The 16,274-nt window shown below is 45.7% G+C and overlaps 1 protein-coding gene across 1 annotated transcript in view; it reads right to left on the reverse strand.

The window, feature by feature from the left end:
* Positions 1-16,274, reverse strand: part of Fbn3 (fibrillin 3) — an 80,915-nt gene that overhangs the window by 21,986 nt on the left and 42,655 nt on the right. Inside the window, 15 exon segments of the mRNA XM_037198534.1 lie at positions 22-141; positions 3,985-4,110; positions 4,246-4,311; positions 4,431-4,583; positions 5,151-5,276; positions 6,751-6,870; positions 7,641-7,769; positions 10,609-10,728; positions 11,045-11,106; positions 11,108-11,170; positions 11,475-11,514; positions 11,517-11,599; positions 11,860-11,980; positions 13,885-13,956; positions 16,163-16,274. Of these exon segments, the coding sequence (XP_037054429.1) occupies positions 22-141; positions 3,985-4,110; positions 4,246-4,311; positions 4,431-4,583; positions 5,151-5,276; positions 6,751-6,870; positions 7,641-7,769; positions 10,609-10,728; positions 11,045-11,106; positions 11,108-11,170; positions 11,475-11,514; positions 11,517-11,599; positions 11,860-11,980; positions 13,885-13,956; positions 16,163-16,274 (1,513 nt within the window).

Here is a 16,274-nt window from a genome sequence, read left to right on the forward strand (position 1 = left end):
CTTGCTCAGGATGTATCATACCTTCACAGGTCATCATGGGGCCGGGCTCAAAGCCATCAGTACATGTGCACTTGAAACCTCCAAAGACGTTGGTGCACATGCCTTCCCCACAGGGGTTCTCAATGGAGCATTCATCTGTGTCTGGTTGGAGACAAGTGAGGAGGACATCATCACTTGAAGAGAGCTCCCTCCCCTCAACACTGCCATGTGTTTTCCTTTGACTGACACAGGTTGGATGGGGCAAGATTTGTGGCACCTTCAGACTGGCTGTGGGTATATGTTCAAAGAATGAATAGCTGGAGCATGAATGAAAGAATGAACAAGAGAGCATATGAACGAGCCAAGAATTTGGGGGATACATGTGTGAATGAGTAAGAGAATGAATGAGCAAGGGGACAAATCAATGCATGAATGATGAGGTAAGTTCGTGAATGCATGAGCGAGCAAGGGAGTAAATGAATAAATGATGAAATGAATAGATGAGTGAATGAATTAGTGAATATGTGTGAATAAATGGGCAAGGGATGAATGAGTGAGCAAGAATAAACAAATAATCAAGGAAATGAATAAATGAGTTTATGAATAAGTAGATGAACAAGTGAACGAATGAGTTATTGGGTGCATTAGAGAATGAAAGAGGTAATAAATAAGTAGTAAGGGAAGTATATAGAGGAATGAATTAATGATTTGTTGGAAGAGTAAATGAATGCATGAGAAATGAACTGAATGAGCAAGGGAATGAGTGAACAAGAGATGAATGAATGACAATATAGTACTAGAAGTTCTAGCTAGAGCATTAAGACAACAAAAGGAGATCAAAGGGATACAAATTGGCAAGGAAGAAGTCAAACTTTCCCTATTTGCAGATGATATGATAGTATACATAAGTGACCCCCAAAACTCTACCAGGGAACTCCTACAGCTGATAAACTCCTTCAGTAAAGTGGCAGGATACAAGATCAACTCAAAAAAATCAGTAGCCCTCCTATACACAAATGATAAAAGGGCTGAGAAAGAAGTCAGAGAAACATCACCCTTTACAATAGCCACAAATAATATAAAATACCTTGGGATAACACTAACTAAACAAGTGAAAGACCTTTTTGATAAGAACTTTAAATCTCTAAAGAAAGAAATTGAAGAAGATATCAGAAAATGGAAGGATCTCCCATGCTCATGGATTAGGTAGGATTAACATAGTAAAAATGGCAATCTTACCAAAAGCAATCTACAGATTCAATGCAATCCCCATCAAAATCCCAACACAATTCTCCACAGACTTGGAAAGAAAAATACTGAACTTCATATGGAAAAACAAAAGACCCAGGATAGCTAAAAGAATCCTATGCGATAAAGCAACCTTTGGAGGCATCACCATCCCTGATCTCAAACTCTACTATAGAGCTATAGTAATAAAAACAGCTTGGTACTGGTATAAAAACCGACATACGGACCAATGGAATCGAATTGAAGACCATGACATTAATCCATGCACATATGAACACCTGGTTTTTGACAAAGGAGCCAAAACTATACAATGGAAAAAAGAAGTATCTTCAACAAATGGTGCTGGCATAACTGGATCTCAATATGTAAAAGATTACAAATAGATCCATATCTGTCACCATGCACAAAACTCAAGTCCAAGTGGATCAAAGACCTGAACATAAATCCAGTTACACTAAACTTAATAGAAAAGAAAGTAGGAAGCACTCTTGAATGCATTGGCACCGAGACCATTTCCTAAATAAAACACCAACAGCACAGACCCTGAGCACAACAATTAATAAATGGGACCTCTCGAAACTGAGAAGCTTTTGCAGGGCAAAAGACACAGTCAATAAGACAAAAAGACAGCCAACAGAATGGGAAAAGATCTTCACCAACCCCACATCTGACAGAGGATTGATCTCCACAGTATATAAAGAACTCAAGAAACTAGACATCAAAATACTGAACAGTCCAATTAAAAAATGGGCTAAAGAGCTAAACAGAGAATTCACAAAACAAGAAACACAAATGGCTGAAAGACATTTAAAGAAATGCTCAACATCCTTAATCATCAGAGAAATGCAAATCAAAACGACTCTGAGATACCACCTTACACCCGTCAGAATGGCTACGATCAAAAACACCAATGACAGTCAATGTTGGAGAGGATGTGGAGCAAAGGGAACACCCCTCCACTGTTGGTGGGAATGTAAACTTGTACAACCACTGTGGAAATCAGTATGGCGGTTTCTCAGAAAATTAGGAATCGAACAACCTCAAGACCCAGCCATCCCACTCTTGGGCATATACCCAAGGATATAGCAGCACTATTTGTAATAGCCAGAACCTGGAAACAACCTAGATGCCCATCAATGGAAGAATGGATGAAAAAAATGTGGTACATATACACAATGGAGTACTACCCAGCAGAGAAAAATAATGAAAGCATGAAATTTGCAGGCAAATGGATGGAACTAGAAAAAATCATCCTGAGTGAGGTAACCCAAACCCAGAAAGACAGTCATGGTAATTACTCACTCATAAGTGGATTCTAGATATAAAATAAAGAACAATCAGACCACAACCCATAGAACCATGGAGGCTATATATATAGCATGGAGGTCCCTAGGACGACTGTGGCTTATAATAAATTTCGGTTTTACTCAATTATTGAAAAAAAATAACCAAATGAATGGAAACACAAGAACTATGAACCAATGGCTGAGGGGCCCCAGCTGGATCAGGCCCTCTGAATAGGTGAGACAGTTGATTGGCTTGATCAGTTTGGGAGGCATCTAGGCAGTGGGACCGAGTCCTGTGCTCATTGCATGAGTTGGCTGTTTGAAACCTGGAGCTTATGCAGGGACGCTTGGCTCAGTCTGGGAGGAAGGGACTGGACCTGCCTGGACTGAGCCTACCAGGTTGATCGCAGTCCTTGGGGGAGGATTTGCCCTGGAGGAGGAGGTAGGAATGGGGGGTGGACTGGGGGTAAGGGGAGGGGGTGGGGGGGAGAATAGGGGAACCCATGGCTGATATGTAGAACTGAATGGTATTGTAAAATAAAATAAATAAAATTAAAAAAAAAAAAAGAGATGAATGAATGAGCAAGGAGAAGCTAAGGGAAGAATGAATCAATGGAGTCTGAGTTGGTGAACAAACAGTGAATGGGTGAGTGAACTGGATGAGTGAATGACCATGAGGACAAAATGGAGAAGTGAGTCAGTGAATGAGTGGACTCAGTGAATGAGTGAACAAATGAGTGACCAAATGAATGCATAATTAAGAAAACAGGTGAACCAACTCCAATGTTAGTGAATGAATGCATGCACAATGGGAAATGAATAAGTGAAGGAGTGAGCAATGGGAAGGGAGGAGGCATGCTGAGCTCTCATGTTACCTTGACACACCTGGGAAGAGTCTCAGTGAGGGATTGTTTACATTGGGTTGGCCTGTGGGTGTGTCTGGGGCGGGGGAGAATGTTTTCATTAATCAATGTGGGAAGACCCAGCCCACTGTGGACCGTTTCATTGCCCAGACCTGGGGTCCTGAACTGTGTAAGAGTGCAGATGCAGAGCTGAGCACAAGAAGTGAGCATGCATGCATTCATTTCTCTCAGCTTTTGACCTCGGATATCATGTGACTAGTTGAAGGTCTTGCCTTGACTTCCTCACTATGATGGACTATAATTGTGAGCTGAAATAAACTCCTTTCTCCTCTACATTTTTTTTTCTTCCTTTTTGAGACAAGGTTTTTCTGTGTAGTTGTGGCTGTCCTAGAACCCACTCTGTAGACCAGGCTGGCCTCAAACTCAGAGACTCACCAGCATCTGCCTCCCGAGTGCTGGGATTAAAGGCTTGTGCCACCACCACCCTGGCCCAAAGTTGCTTTTTGTCAGGATTCTTTTTAATCACATCAACAGTAATTAAAGTAGGACAAAGAGAATGGAGAACGAGGGAAGTGCCAGTGTTAGTGAAGGACTCCTTGGCTACCCACCAACGCAGGTGCTGCTGCTGAAGTCCAGGCTGTAGCCGAGGGGACACTCGCAATGGAAGGAGCCATCAGTGTTGACACAGAGGCCACCAGTGCAGATGCCAGGATTCTCTGCACACTCATCCACATCTGCAGGGTTGAGACAGTGTCTGTCCGCCTGTCACTGAGTAGGTTCCGGGGCAACTTGTGGAATCTAAAGCTTGAGGATCCATGGAGAGCTGAGTCAGGAGGAAGGAGTTCTTAGAACCCAGAAGAAAGTCTTACCTTTTCTGGAGTCATCTGGGCCTGGGTCAGCCCCATGGCCAAAGGGACAGAGCTCTTGAAAAGTAACTGGGAAGAAAATGGGATTAGGGGTCAGCACAACAGTCTCCAGCACCTAAGAAGGGCAAGTGAAGAACGGAGGAGGGAGGAATGTAGTGGGACAGAGGCTCAGAGAGGCCAGAACTCACCACTGTCATTCTGAGGGCACAGCTCACAGGGGTCCCCCCACCCCTCGGCAGGGTTCTTGCTGCAGCAACACTGGGTCTTTGTGGTGTTGAAAGCTTTGGGCACTGAACACTTTCCGGCCTCAAACTGGGTGAAGCAAAAACTCTGGCGAGTGTCTGTGAAGAGGGAGGTGGGGACGATAATAAAGTGATTGACAGCCAGCAGCTCTACCTGACTGCCTCTCCTCCTTTATCACACCTTACTGAATGGGCGACCCTGGTCCTACCAGCAACCAATGAAAGCATGCCATACACTTGGCTATAGAAATTGCTTAGGAATGAACCTGTGATGCACTCTGGGCCAATGACAATGAGCTGGGAATCCTTTCCAGCAGTGTTCCAACCACCTTGTGTGTGTGTGTGTGTGTGTGTGTGTGTGTGTGTGTGTGTGTGTGTGTGTTGCTGACAAACTTTCAATGTGGCCCTTGTGCCAGGAAGAATAGCTAAACTCCACCCATTACTTTTGAATCAGAGGTCTCTTCTTAGAGTGACAAAGATAATTTTCAGAGGGCTGGAATACCTGGTGTGGCAAACCCTCAGCCTCCAAACTGTCAGTCTGTGCTCTTACAGGCAGGCTGGGGTACGGTTCACCACTGTGCCCTGTGTTCCCTAACAGCTGATACTGGCTAAACTGGACTGTAGGCTCTGGAGCAGGCATTTGTTTATATTTCTCACAACACTCACAGAAACAATAGTGTCCACTGTCAGAGAGGACGAAGCCAGGCGGGCAGAGGCACTGGAAGGTCCCAGGACTGTTGGTACAGGTGCCAAAAGAGCAGAGGCTGGGCTCCTCCAAGCATTCGTCAGTATCTGCAGAGGCAGCGACGGGGGCTGAGACAGGACAACATGGATCTCCAGCAAAGCGGGGAGGGTTAGCTCTCCAACGTGAGCCATTCTAAGCATGGAAGCAGGGTGGGGACCTATGGTTGCAGTGTGAGCCACCACTAGGTGGGCAGTGTGTACTGGAGGTCTTTCTCAGGTGTCTTCAGAGTCAGGCTCATGGTCAGGAGTTCATCTTTTAAATTTATTTCTATGTTTTTACGGTGTGCGTGTTTGTGTGTGTGCACATGTGATGTGGGAATGTACCCATGAGTGCAGGTGCCTGTGGAGGCCAGGGGTACTGGCTCTCCCTGGAGCTGGCAGTTGTCAGCTGCCCGATGTGGGTGATGGTCTTCTGCAAGAGCAGTATGCTCTCTGCTGAGCCACCTCTCCAGACTCAGAAGTTTATCTAAAATAAATAATGCTGGATATGGTGTGCATGTCTTTAATCGTAGCACTCAGAAAGCAGAGGCAGGCAGATCTCCATAAGTTACAGACTAGCCTGGTTTACATGGAGAGTTCCAGGATAGCCAGGGCAACATAGTGAGATCTTGCCTCAAAAACAACAATTATTACACTTTTATTTATTTTGTGTGTACATGTGTGGAGATCAGAGGACAACCTACAGGAGTCCCAAAGGTTGAACTCAGGCTTGGTAGCTAGTACCTTTACCTGCTGAGTCATATCACTGGCCCAAGTTCATCATTAGAGACTTAAAACTGGGCAAAGTTAACTGAGACTAGAGATACTGTGCCTGTACTAGTTAGAGTTAGCTCACATACCATGCTACCCTAGGTAGACTAAATTAAAAAAGACCAGGCTGTACTGGTCTAAATGAGTCCATTCTATACACAATAGCACAATTGCTGAAGCTAGAGTGGTCTAAGTTAGCCTAGGTTATACAAGGCTAGCCCAAATGGAAAACAGTATCAGATGTTGGCGAGTCAAACTGGCCCAGATTGTGAAAGGTTGGTACAAATGGAAGACTGGATTATCAGCAGTTGGGTCAGACTGGATCAGATCATGGCCAAGCTGACACACTTGCCCAACCAAGGTGGTGCACTCATAATGTCTGCAGAGGGGAGTGGGAGGTAGGGTCACCATGGACCCCAAGGTTATTGAGCTTTCCTTACGTTCTGCCCACTGGCTGATCAACCTGCTCAGGTTAGACTAGTCCAGGTTAGTCTATACTATATGAGACTAACCTGGTGAATTAACCAGATAAGATCAAGTTAGACTAATTAGTCTAAAGTATATGAAATGATTCTTGTGGGTGAGAATTCAGAGGAGTCTCTGAAGTACGGTGACACTCCAAACCCAAGTATATCTTACAGGGCGCACAAAGAACTCTCTGAGCCCTTGGAGGAAGGCCTGAGCCAGGAGCCAGGACAGTTCTGATAACAATGGAGCTGCACTTGGTGCTATGCCGTGTGCACCTGCACTCTGACAGGGGTTGGACACTCACCAATACAATGGCCGCTCTGCACCTCGAAGCCAGGGGGGCAGGTGCACTGGAAGGAGCCTTCCGAGTTCTGACAGGTGCCTGGCAGGCAGGTCCCTGGGAGCCTCAGACATTCGTTGATATCTGTGGAGGGAAAAGGAGGGGCATCCAATGCCAGGGAGGAGGCAGAGCGTTCCTGAGGTCTTTGGCTGGCACCCACAGGTTAGCTGGGGGACAAGCCCTTCCAGGGAACGTTTTGGGTCCAAGGGAAAGGTTGAGGCTCGGGAACACAGAGGCAGCGGAGGAAGGAAGGGTTATTTGTTCTTGCTGGGTCTATGGACCTGGAGGGAAGCAGGGAGCAAGATTTATGAGCCACTTGCAGGGTTCCTCCAAGATTTCCATGCCATCCATTCAGTACGTCTGCTATTTTTTATTTCATAAACTTCCCGTTTGCAAGACGGCCTCACCCTGAACTATAGTCAGCTCTTCTTTTTTTATACCTTAAAATAAATAAGATGGATGAGTAAGGAGCTCATGAAGTCCCAGCCCACCTGAAGAGCTGCTGCAACTGCAGGCTGCTGCGGGAGGAATCCAGTTTTCGACCAGGATATGGCCCCTAATAGGCTGCCTGTGCTCTAGCAGAGGACCCCACACCCACCCACATACTGGCACCAGTAAATGGACTCAATGTGCCTAACAAAGAGCACATGAGGTTGAGAGGGAAAGTGGTGGTGGGATAGAGGAGGTGGAGGGTAGCGAGCTGGGGGTGGATTTGATCAAAACACATATGCATGTCTGAGATTCTCAATTTAAGAAATGCACAGATGTGAACTGGAACTATGCTCAGTCAAAAGTAGCAACTGCAGGTATATGAGGAACAGACTCTCTGAGATGGGCACTGGGGAGAGACTCACCCATGCAGTCCTTCTTGTCAGCTGTGAGCTCAAAGCCATCTTGGCAGAGGCAGTGGAAGGAACCGGCTGTGTTGAGGCATTGGCCAAGCTGACACACTTGCCCCACCAGGGTGGAACACTCGTCAATGTCTGCAGAGGGGACGGGCAGGTCACCACGGACCCCAAGGGGACTGAAACTTCCTTGTATTTCTGTTCACAACTAATTAACAGGTTGACTTTGATTTATTAAGGACTCTATATTTTATCTTGTGAGGTAGGTACCAATATTTTCTAATATACAATCATGTAATTCTATGAATTTGTCACTAAGTACTCAATTAACTATATCCCACACATTTAGATTTATGTTTTCATTCTTATTTAATTAAAATATCTTCTAATTTTAATTTATTTCATTTTGTTATACTATTTATTATACTCTTTCAAATTTATACATTATTTCCTAATTTAATTTACTAAATTTCATTTAATTAAAATATTTCGTATTTTTTAAAGAATCTTTACTTTTATTTATGAGTCTGCATATGAGCCTGCATGAGTTTACATGAAACACATGTGTGTTGGTATTCATGAAGGCAAAAAGAGGGTATTGGATCCCCTACAACTGGAGTTACAGATGGCTATGAATCACTATGTAGGAGCTGGGAACTGAACTCAGGTTCTCTGCAGGAGCAACACATGCTCTTCACCAGTGACCCCTCACATCCTCAGCCCCCACGTCACGCAGGCTTTGAAGCTCTATTTTTGGATTGCTATGTGCTATGATTAGGTCTTCTCAGAGGGATGAACCTGCTTAATGTATGCTCTGCATCTTAGTCTTTAACATGGCCCTGAGCATGCTAGGCAAGAGGTGCTATTGTTTCCAGACAGGGGAGATGGAGGCACAGGGGGTTAAATTACTTGCCTAGTGATGCAACTGTAGTCATATTTACACCCATGCGCCAGCCTTGGACTACACAGGCAGGACTCACATCCTGCCTACATGATCTCATTCCACCAAAGCCATTTCCAACTTCTAGGCCCCAACTGCTTGTACATTCTCTCTTCTGCCCCAATCTTCTCTGTCCACATCAGACTTAGGACTAACAAAAGAAGTTCACATGCCCAATCTCATTGCAAAAATACCACCAATATGAAAGATCAAGCCACCATCTTCTCTCCAAAACCCACCAGTCCTGTAGAAAGGTTTACCAATGAGAATTAGACTAAACCCAAGATACAGAATTTAAAAGAACAATCATAAATTTCATCTAAGAATTCAAGGAGTTTAAAAAAGATACACACACAAAAAAATCCAGCTTGATGAATTTAAGGAGAAAGAATTTAAGGAGCATAAACATGTGAGAGATGTTCAAGAAAACACAAATGTAAGGCTGATGGAAATGATGATAATACAGGATTTGAGAACGGAATTCAATATGGAGACAGAAACACTGAAGAGGACTCAAGCTGAAATTAAGATGAAATTGAAAAACTCAAAGGAAAGTCTTACATATAAAATGAATCATGTGGAAGACAAAATATCAGGTCTAAAGATAAAATAAAGGATCTATACCACTCCCTGGATATGCCCAAAGGACTTGACGTTCTACTCCACAGATACTTGCTCAGCCATGTTTTAGTGAAGTCATGAGTCTTGGAGGAGAACCTGCAACCACCACTTTACTAAACCAGCATAATCCCCAACTACACCCTAATATTTGTCTTTATACTCATAGATAGGTGTAGTCTTCACCCTTCATCAATGAAAGTTCTCAATGCAAGAGACAGAGACCATTACAGAAAAGTAGAACCAATCTAAATGCAGAGTTGTGGAGCCCAGTCCCAATGGATGCATCTACAACACAACTCAGGGAACATGGCAGAATAGGGGGCATAAAGAACCAGAGGATCAAGGGATTAAGGAATTTGCTGAGACATTGTATTTCCTAGTAATTTCCAAAGCTATACCCATAAAGTCTCACCAACACGACTGCCTAAACATGAGCTGAACAAAGGCAAGAACAATAGGCAAGGTAAAGTGGACAGGGTAAAGCCCAGGAGACCTCAACCCTAAACAAAGAACTACAGGCAACCGTGGAATAATGAGTGGGAAAAAGAGTCTTCTCCAGGGAAAACACTAATTGGTTATCCAATACCAAATGGTCAGCCCTGAAAACATACATACAAGTAACATTGTACAGTCTGATATGGCTAAGTTTAGGGATATATATGAATAGACATAAACATATATGCAACAATTAATGAAAGAAGAGACTATGAATTTGAAAGAGAGCAAGGAGGGGTACATAGGAAGACTTGGAGGCTGGAAAGGGAAGGTCTACCTTCTAAATTTCTAAATAATGTAATTATATGATAATCTCAAAAAGAAAAGAAAAAAATTCTAAAATAGCACATCTTAAGCTGGGCAGTTGTGGTGCACACCTTTAATCCTAGTACTCAGGAGGCAGAGGCAGGTGGAGCTCTGTGATTTTGAGGCCAGCCTGGGCTACAGAGTGAGTTCCAGGACAGCTAGTCCAGTTATACAGAGAAACTCTGTCTCGAAAAACCAAAACCAAAACCAAAAATACATCTTAAAAAATAAAATAATTAAAATTCCATTTATATATTTAACTTTTTCCCCACATAGTCTTATTTTTTTTCTTTTAATTCAGAGCTGAGGACCGAACCCAGGGCCTTGCGCTTGCTAGGCAAGCACTCTACCACTGAGCTAAATCTCCAACCCCCATGGTCTTTTTTAAATTTAAATTTTATCTATTTATTGTATGAGCATGCGTGCACGTGCGTGTGCGTGTGCGTGTGCGTGTGTGTTGTTATGAATCATGTGTAGAAGTCAGAGGATGGGGATCAATCATTGGGGATTGAACTCAGGTCATTAGGTTTGGGGGGAACTGTCTTTACTTATTGAGTCCTGTGTCCCAGTCACAGGGCCACTTTTGTGTGTGCTTGTCCAACCCAGGCAGCTCACCTGCACAGTCACTGTTGCGTGTCACCACAAAGCCAGGGAAACACAGGCACTTATAGGAGCCAGCACTATTCCTGCAGGTCCCATTTCCACGTGGCTTCTGGTCACATTCATCAAGGTCTATCAGAGCAAAACCCACAAATCCAGAAGACTCAACCTAGGGAATTAATTAACCAGAAGGTCAAACTGGCTGGAGCTTGCCTTCCTCCCCTGCCTCTATCCCTGCCCAAAAGTGACCCCTGAGGAGATGACTGGGAAGTATACTCATGTTAGTATCAATGATGCCCATTTGACATATGGGAAAACTCATGTGGAGAACAATGCAATCCCAGACTCTCAAGATCTCAGTGTCTGGGTTTAAATCTTAGAGGGGGCGTGAATTAGGATAGATAAAAGGATAATATCCTCAGAAGAAATGAAGACCCCAGAGAGAGAGCCAGGCACATGGTTTGGTCAGGTGAGGCTTGGAAGCCGTGGTGACAGAGACACATAGCCATCCCCAGTGTCCATGCAGTCACCATGGCTACAGACATTTGGGATGTCCAAACACTCCTTCAAACCCCACCTGATGACGTTTTGCTGAGATCTCCGTATACAATACATGTAGATAACAGGGAGCAAAACTGTTCGGAGCCCCATTCAAGCTCCAACCAGGACCTTGTGTTGCTGACATCAGGCCCAGGTGTCACCTGTCACATTTTTACTCTGTGCTACCAATGGCTGCGCTCTGAGCTGCTCTTCCATCCTAGCAGTGGCAGCCACATCCTACCTGAGTCATAGCAGGTGGCAAAACCTGGCTTGCTTACTTCCCTTCCTTTTGCTTTGCTTAAGTCTGACCTGTCACCTCCCGGGGGACCCCACTCAACTACACAGGTCCTACTGGGGACAGCTTGAATCCCTGGGCACACTGCATTCATGACTTCCAGGGACACTGATGCAGACTGCGCCCCTCTGGCACAGTCTCTTTCCATGGGCACACTCATCCACATCTGGGGAGTCCCACGAATGGGATGGGGTGAAATAAAAGCCTATCCTGATAGAGCCCCAACCTCTTTTGGAAACAACTAGAAGTGAGGTAAGGTTGATTATATGGGACAGAGACTCTGGGGAAGGTGCCAGTTCCTTAACACAGACAGGGAAACTGGGGCTCGTGGAGTGCTCAGACTGGAGAGAGAGAGAGAGAGAGAGAGAGAGAGAGAGAGAGAGAGAGAGCCCAGCCATAGAGTTCAGAGCTCTCTGTGTGCTGCATCTTCCCAGGCCCGAAAGTTTCTACTGTAGTTGAAGCCAATGGGGCATTCGCAGTGGAAGCTTCCACTGTGGTTGGTGCAGACACTGTGGGCACAGACGGCTGGAATCTCCCCACACTCACTGATATCTGCGGAGAGGGTAAGTCATAAGAGACAGCCCAGGCTAGGGGACCTTCCAGGTACACTGGACCTCCTGAAGTCTGACAGAAGATAAAGCCACAAGATGGCAGGCGCTCCAGAAATCATGCTCTGAATAAAATACAGCCATTTATACCTCAAAGAGGTCAGGATGTGGGAGGAGAGGTGAGATCAGGGGAACGGTTGGTACAGTGTGTGCCTTGCCAGCATGAAGGTCTGAGTTTAATCTTTAGCTCATACATAAAACAGCTAGTGTAGTACCTTTCATAATCCTAGCACTGGGGAGGCAGAGACAGGTGGACCCTGCATCTTGCTGGCCAGATAGCAGGCAGAAAACAGTAAATTCCAGGTTCAGTGAGAGACTTGGTCTCAAATCATAAACTAAAGTAATTGAAGAAGACGTCCTGATGTCTGCCTCTGGCCTCCACCTGTGTAATGCACCAGCATACAGACCTATACAACACTAGTGCGCGCGTGCACACATACACACACACACACAGACACACACACCACAATTAAACAAGTGTATCTCAGGAATAGGGGTGTCTCTCAGAGGGGAAGTATGCTTGCCTAACATGTGCCAAGCTCAGGATTCCAAACTTTGAACCACAAAATGAAAAACAAACGAGAAAACACCAAAAGTTGTTGGGGTTGTGTTTCCCTAGTTGGTGGAGTACTTGTCTAGGATACACAAAGCCCTGGGTTTGATCCCCAGCACTATACAAACTGGGTATGGTGGCAGATATCTAGTCCCGGCATTCAGAAGGTGGAGGGTGGAGAATTAGAAGTTCAATCTGTGGTTGCATGGCAACCTCCGGGCCAGCCTCAGCTACCAGAGACCCTGTTTTTAAAATCAATCAATCAAACAAACAAAAAACAAATTGTCAAGTACAACCAAATCAATTAAACAAACAAAACCACAAATTGCATCCCAAACTAGACATGGTGGTGCTTGCGTGTAACCCTAGCATTTAGGAAGCTGAGGCAGGAGGTTCATGAATTCAAGATCAGCCTGGGCTACAAAGACAGACTCTGTTTCTACAAAACTAAAACGACTTGGTTATGGTGGTTTATACCTGTGCTCCCAGCATTTGGAAGGTGGAGGCAAAAGGACTGTAGTTTGAGGCTAGCCTGAGCTACATAGTGGGTTCCAGACAAGTTTGAACCTGGAGACTCTCTCCAAAAAACTATACCCTCCCTACAACGCTCCCCAAACTCTCACATTCGAGGCTTAGGAAGCATCGTGGAGGAAGTCCAAATGTCTAAGAGCTGATGGATGGGGACATGGCATGGCTGTTGCAGGCACAAACTCACAAGATCAAGCCAGTGGGCATCCCAGCGGGGGGTCAGGGAGGGCCTTCAGAGCCCCACCCTCAGCGGAGGAGCTACTGGCAGCAGACAGCTAAGTGAGGAAGAGTCCCTCTCCTTCAGGTACATGGCTGTGATCTCCACATCCCAGCGGAAGGCCCTACAACCATGTGCAAATGGGCAGCACTGACTGGACACAGGGGCTTATTAAAAACAAAAAGGAAGAAATGAAGCTGGGAGGGAGACTTGGGGGAGGAGTCATGAGGGGGAGCTGGGGGGAGGTAGTGGTGCATGACTGTGATCAAAATATGTTGTATGAATGTGTCAACATTTCAAAGAATAAAAATATTTAAAAAGGATTAGTATATATGTGTATATATACCTCACTGTAAATAAATTAAAACCCAAAGGGTAGTGGTGGTGAAATCCAATAAAGAAAAAAAAGAGATGTGTCTAGGGCAGGATTCTTCAGGGTGCTGGAGGCACAGAGCCGGTGAGGAGGGAAGGTGGACAGGAAAGAGGCAGCGGGGAGAAGGTGAGGTGAAGGGATCTGGGACTGTAGGTGGAGAGTTTGCTGGCTACTCACCGAGAACCTTCCCTGTGTGGATGTCAGCAATGAACCCTGGCACTTGCTTCCCACAGAGGAGCTGGTACTCAGCTGGACAGAGAAAAACAGAACTCCAGACCATACCCCAGCCCACCCTGACAGGTACATCTCCACACTCCCATAGCCTAGCCCTGCCTGGCCTCCCACATTCCTTCACTCTGTGTTGACTATCCCTAGGTTCAAGGCTGCCCCAAGTCTATGCAGGGTTACTTTCCAGAACACAGATGGGAGACTTCCTGGGTGTTTGTCTTTGGTGAGCAGCACCAACCATGCCTATTACTCTTATTAAAGAGAGGACCAGGGAGACGGGTGAGCTGGTAAAGTGCCTGCCTTTGAATCATGAGGATCTGAGTTTAAATCGCAGGACCTATGTATAAAAGCTGGATTGGTGGTACATGCTTGTATTTAAATCCAGCGTTAGGGAGCCAGAGGCAGGCAAATCTCTGGGTCTATACAAAATAAACGAGGAACTCTAAAAATATAAAGAGGAGAAATGACTGAAGAAGACATCCTGATGTCAACGTCTGTCCTCCACATGTGCACCTACACCCATGTACACACACACACACACACACACACACACACACACACACACACACACACAGTGCTCAGTTACCACCTCAAGACTTTTCACTCTAGCCCCCACAGTCCCTGCAGGGAAGATTCTTGCATGTAAGTCCCCAGAGTTCCTGTGTGACCATTAAGTTTTAATTATTAAAACTTGACAAAACCTCGATTAGACAGGGAAGGAAGTCTCAGTACGGCACTGCCTAGATCTGGCCTTTGAGCATGTTTTGGAGGCATTGTCTTCATTGCCTGAATAGATGTGGGAAGACCCAGCCTGAGGTTTCAGGCTCCACTGTCCCCTGGCTTGTCGCCCTGGGCTGTGGGAGTGGAGAAGGTGAGCTGAGCACTAAGCATGCGTGCCTTCATTCTTTAGCCTCCAGCTGTGGGTGTGGTATGACAGGCTGTTTCACGTTCCCGCTGCCTCGACTTCCCTGCAATGGTGGACTAAAACCTGAAGTTGTAAGCTGGAACAAACTCACAATATGCACCCCAAGTTGCTTTTTGTCAGAATATTTTACTCCTACAACAGAAACAATACCAAGACAACCGGCATGTCCCAGTACGACCTGCTCCTTTAAGCTGCCAGAGAAGAGGAGCCTCTTCCATGGCCCTCCCTAATGGCTATCCTTACAGTGTGTCCTCCAGAGTTTCCATGTTAGAAATCTAAGCCCCAGGTGGGATGCTGACGGTGTCTGGAGAAGAGGCTTAGAGGAGGTCAGCAGGATCAGGGAGGTGGGGACTCAAGGTGGCATTACAGCTTCCAAAGAAGAGAAAAGGCACCCAAACTGGCACCCGTGTTCTGTCTCACACCGACACCCTCCACCATGCTGGGATGCAGCAACACAGCCCTCCCAGATGCTGGTGCCTTGATACAGAGCTGCTAAGCCTTTAGAACTGTAACTGAACAAATTTGTATTTGGGCTGGACACGCAGTTCAGTGCTAGAGAGCTTGCCTACCATGAATAAAGCCCTGGGTTCAAAACCCAGCACCACGAAATAAAAAAGAACCCCCAAAACCAAAATCCAAATCAAAACCTCTATTTTTTCTTTTAAGGATTATTTTGTTTTAAATTACGCATCTATGTGTGTGTCTGAGTCTATGAACGCAGGTGCCAGTGCTGGCCAGAAGAGGGAGCCGGATCCCCAGGCACCTGAGTTAGAGGTGGCTCCGAGCTACCTGACAGAGGTGCTGGGAACCAAGCTTGGGTCCTCTGGAAGAGCACTACATGCTAAGCTCTCTCTCCAATTGTTTAGAAGTAATCTAGTCTCAACTATTTTGTTACAGCAACCAAACCTCACACTTAGAGCCATGGCTTGAATGTGAAATGTCCCCCACAGGTCAGTTTGAGTGATTGGTCTGAATGATTGGTCTCCAGCCGGTAGTGCTGTTTTGGGAGACTGTGGAATCTTTAGGAGGTGAGTGGGGCTTAACTCAAGTGAGTGGGCCACTGGGGGTGGGTGGATCCTTGGAGGCTATGTCTGCCTTTGAACAAACAAACAAAACTAAGCCCCAGGTGGATCTTCGGCCTCCACAAACAGGTAGGTACTCACACATGCATATACCGCATGAAGACACATCCACATATGTGGCACACACAGAGAATAAAGCAGGCCTAGAAGCCTCAAACTATGTGTCCTTCTGTACTGTGCTGGGAGGGGCTAGGCTGAGAAAGTGGTTGGGGAGGGGAACTCACAGCTGGCAGGGGTAGACAGGCTTCACAGGGTCTATTCTAGGCCTGCCCCATGTTGTAGGAGCAGCAACACATCTTCTGGGTCACACCGAAGGTCAGTTTTTTTTCGCA

Source organism: Peromyscus leucopus, chromosome 23 (genome assembly GCF_004664715.2).
Source record: "Peromyscus leucopus breed LL Stock chromosome 23, UCI_PerLeu_2.1, whole genome shotgun sequence".
NCBI lineage: Eukaryota > Metazoa > Chordata > Mammalia > Rodentia > Cricetidae > Peromyscus > Peromyscus leucopus.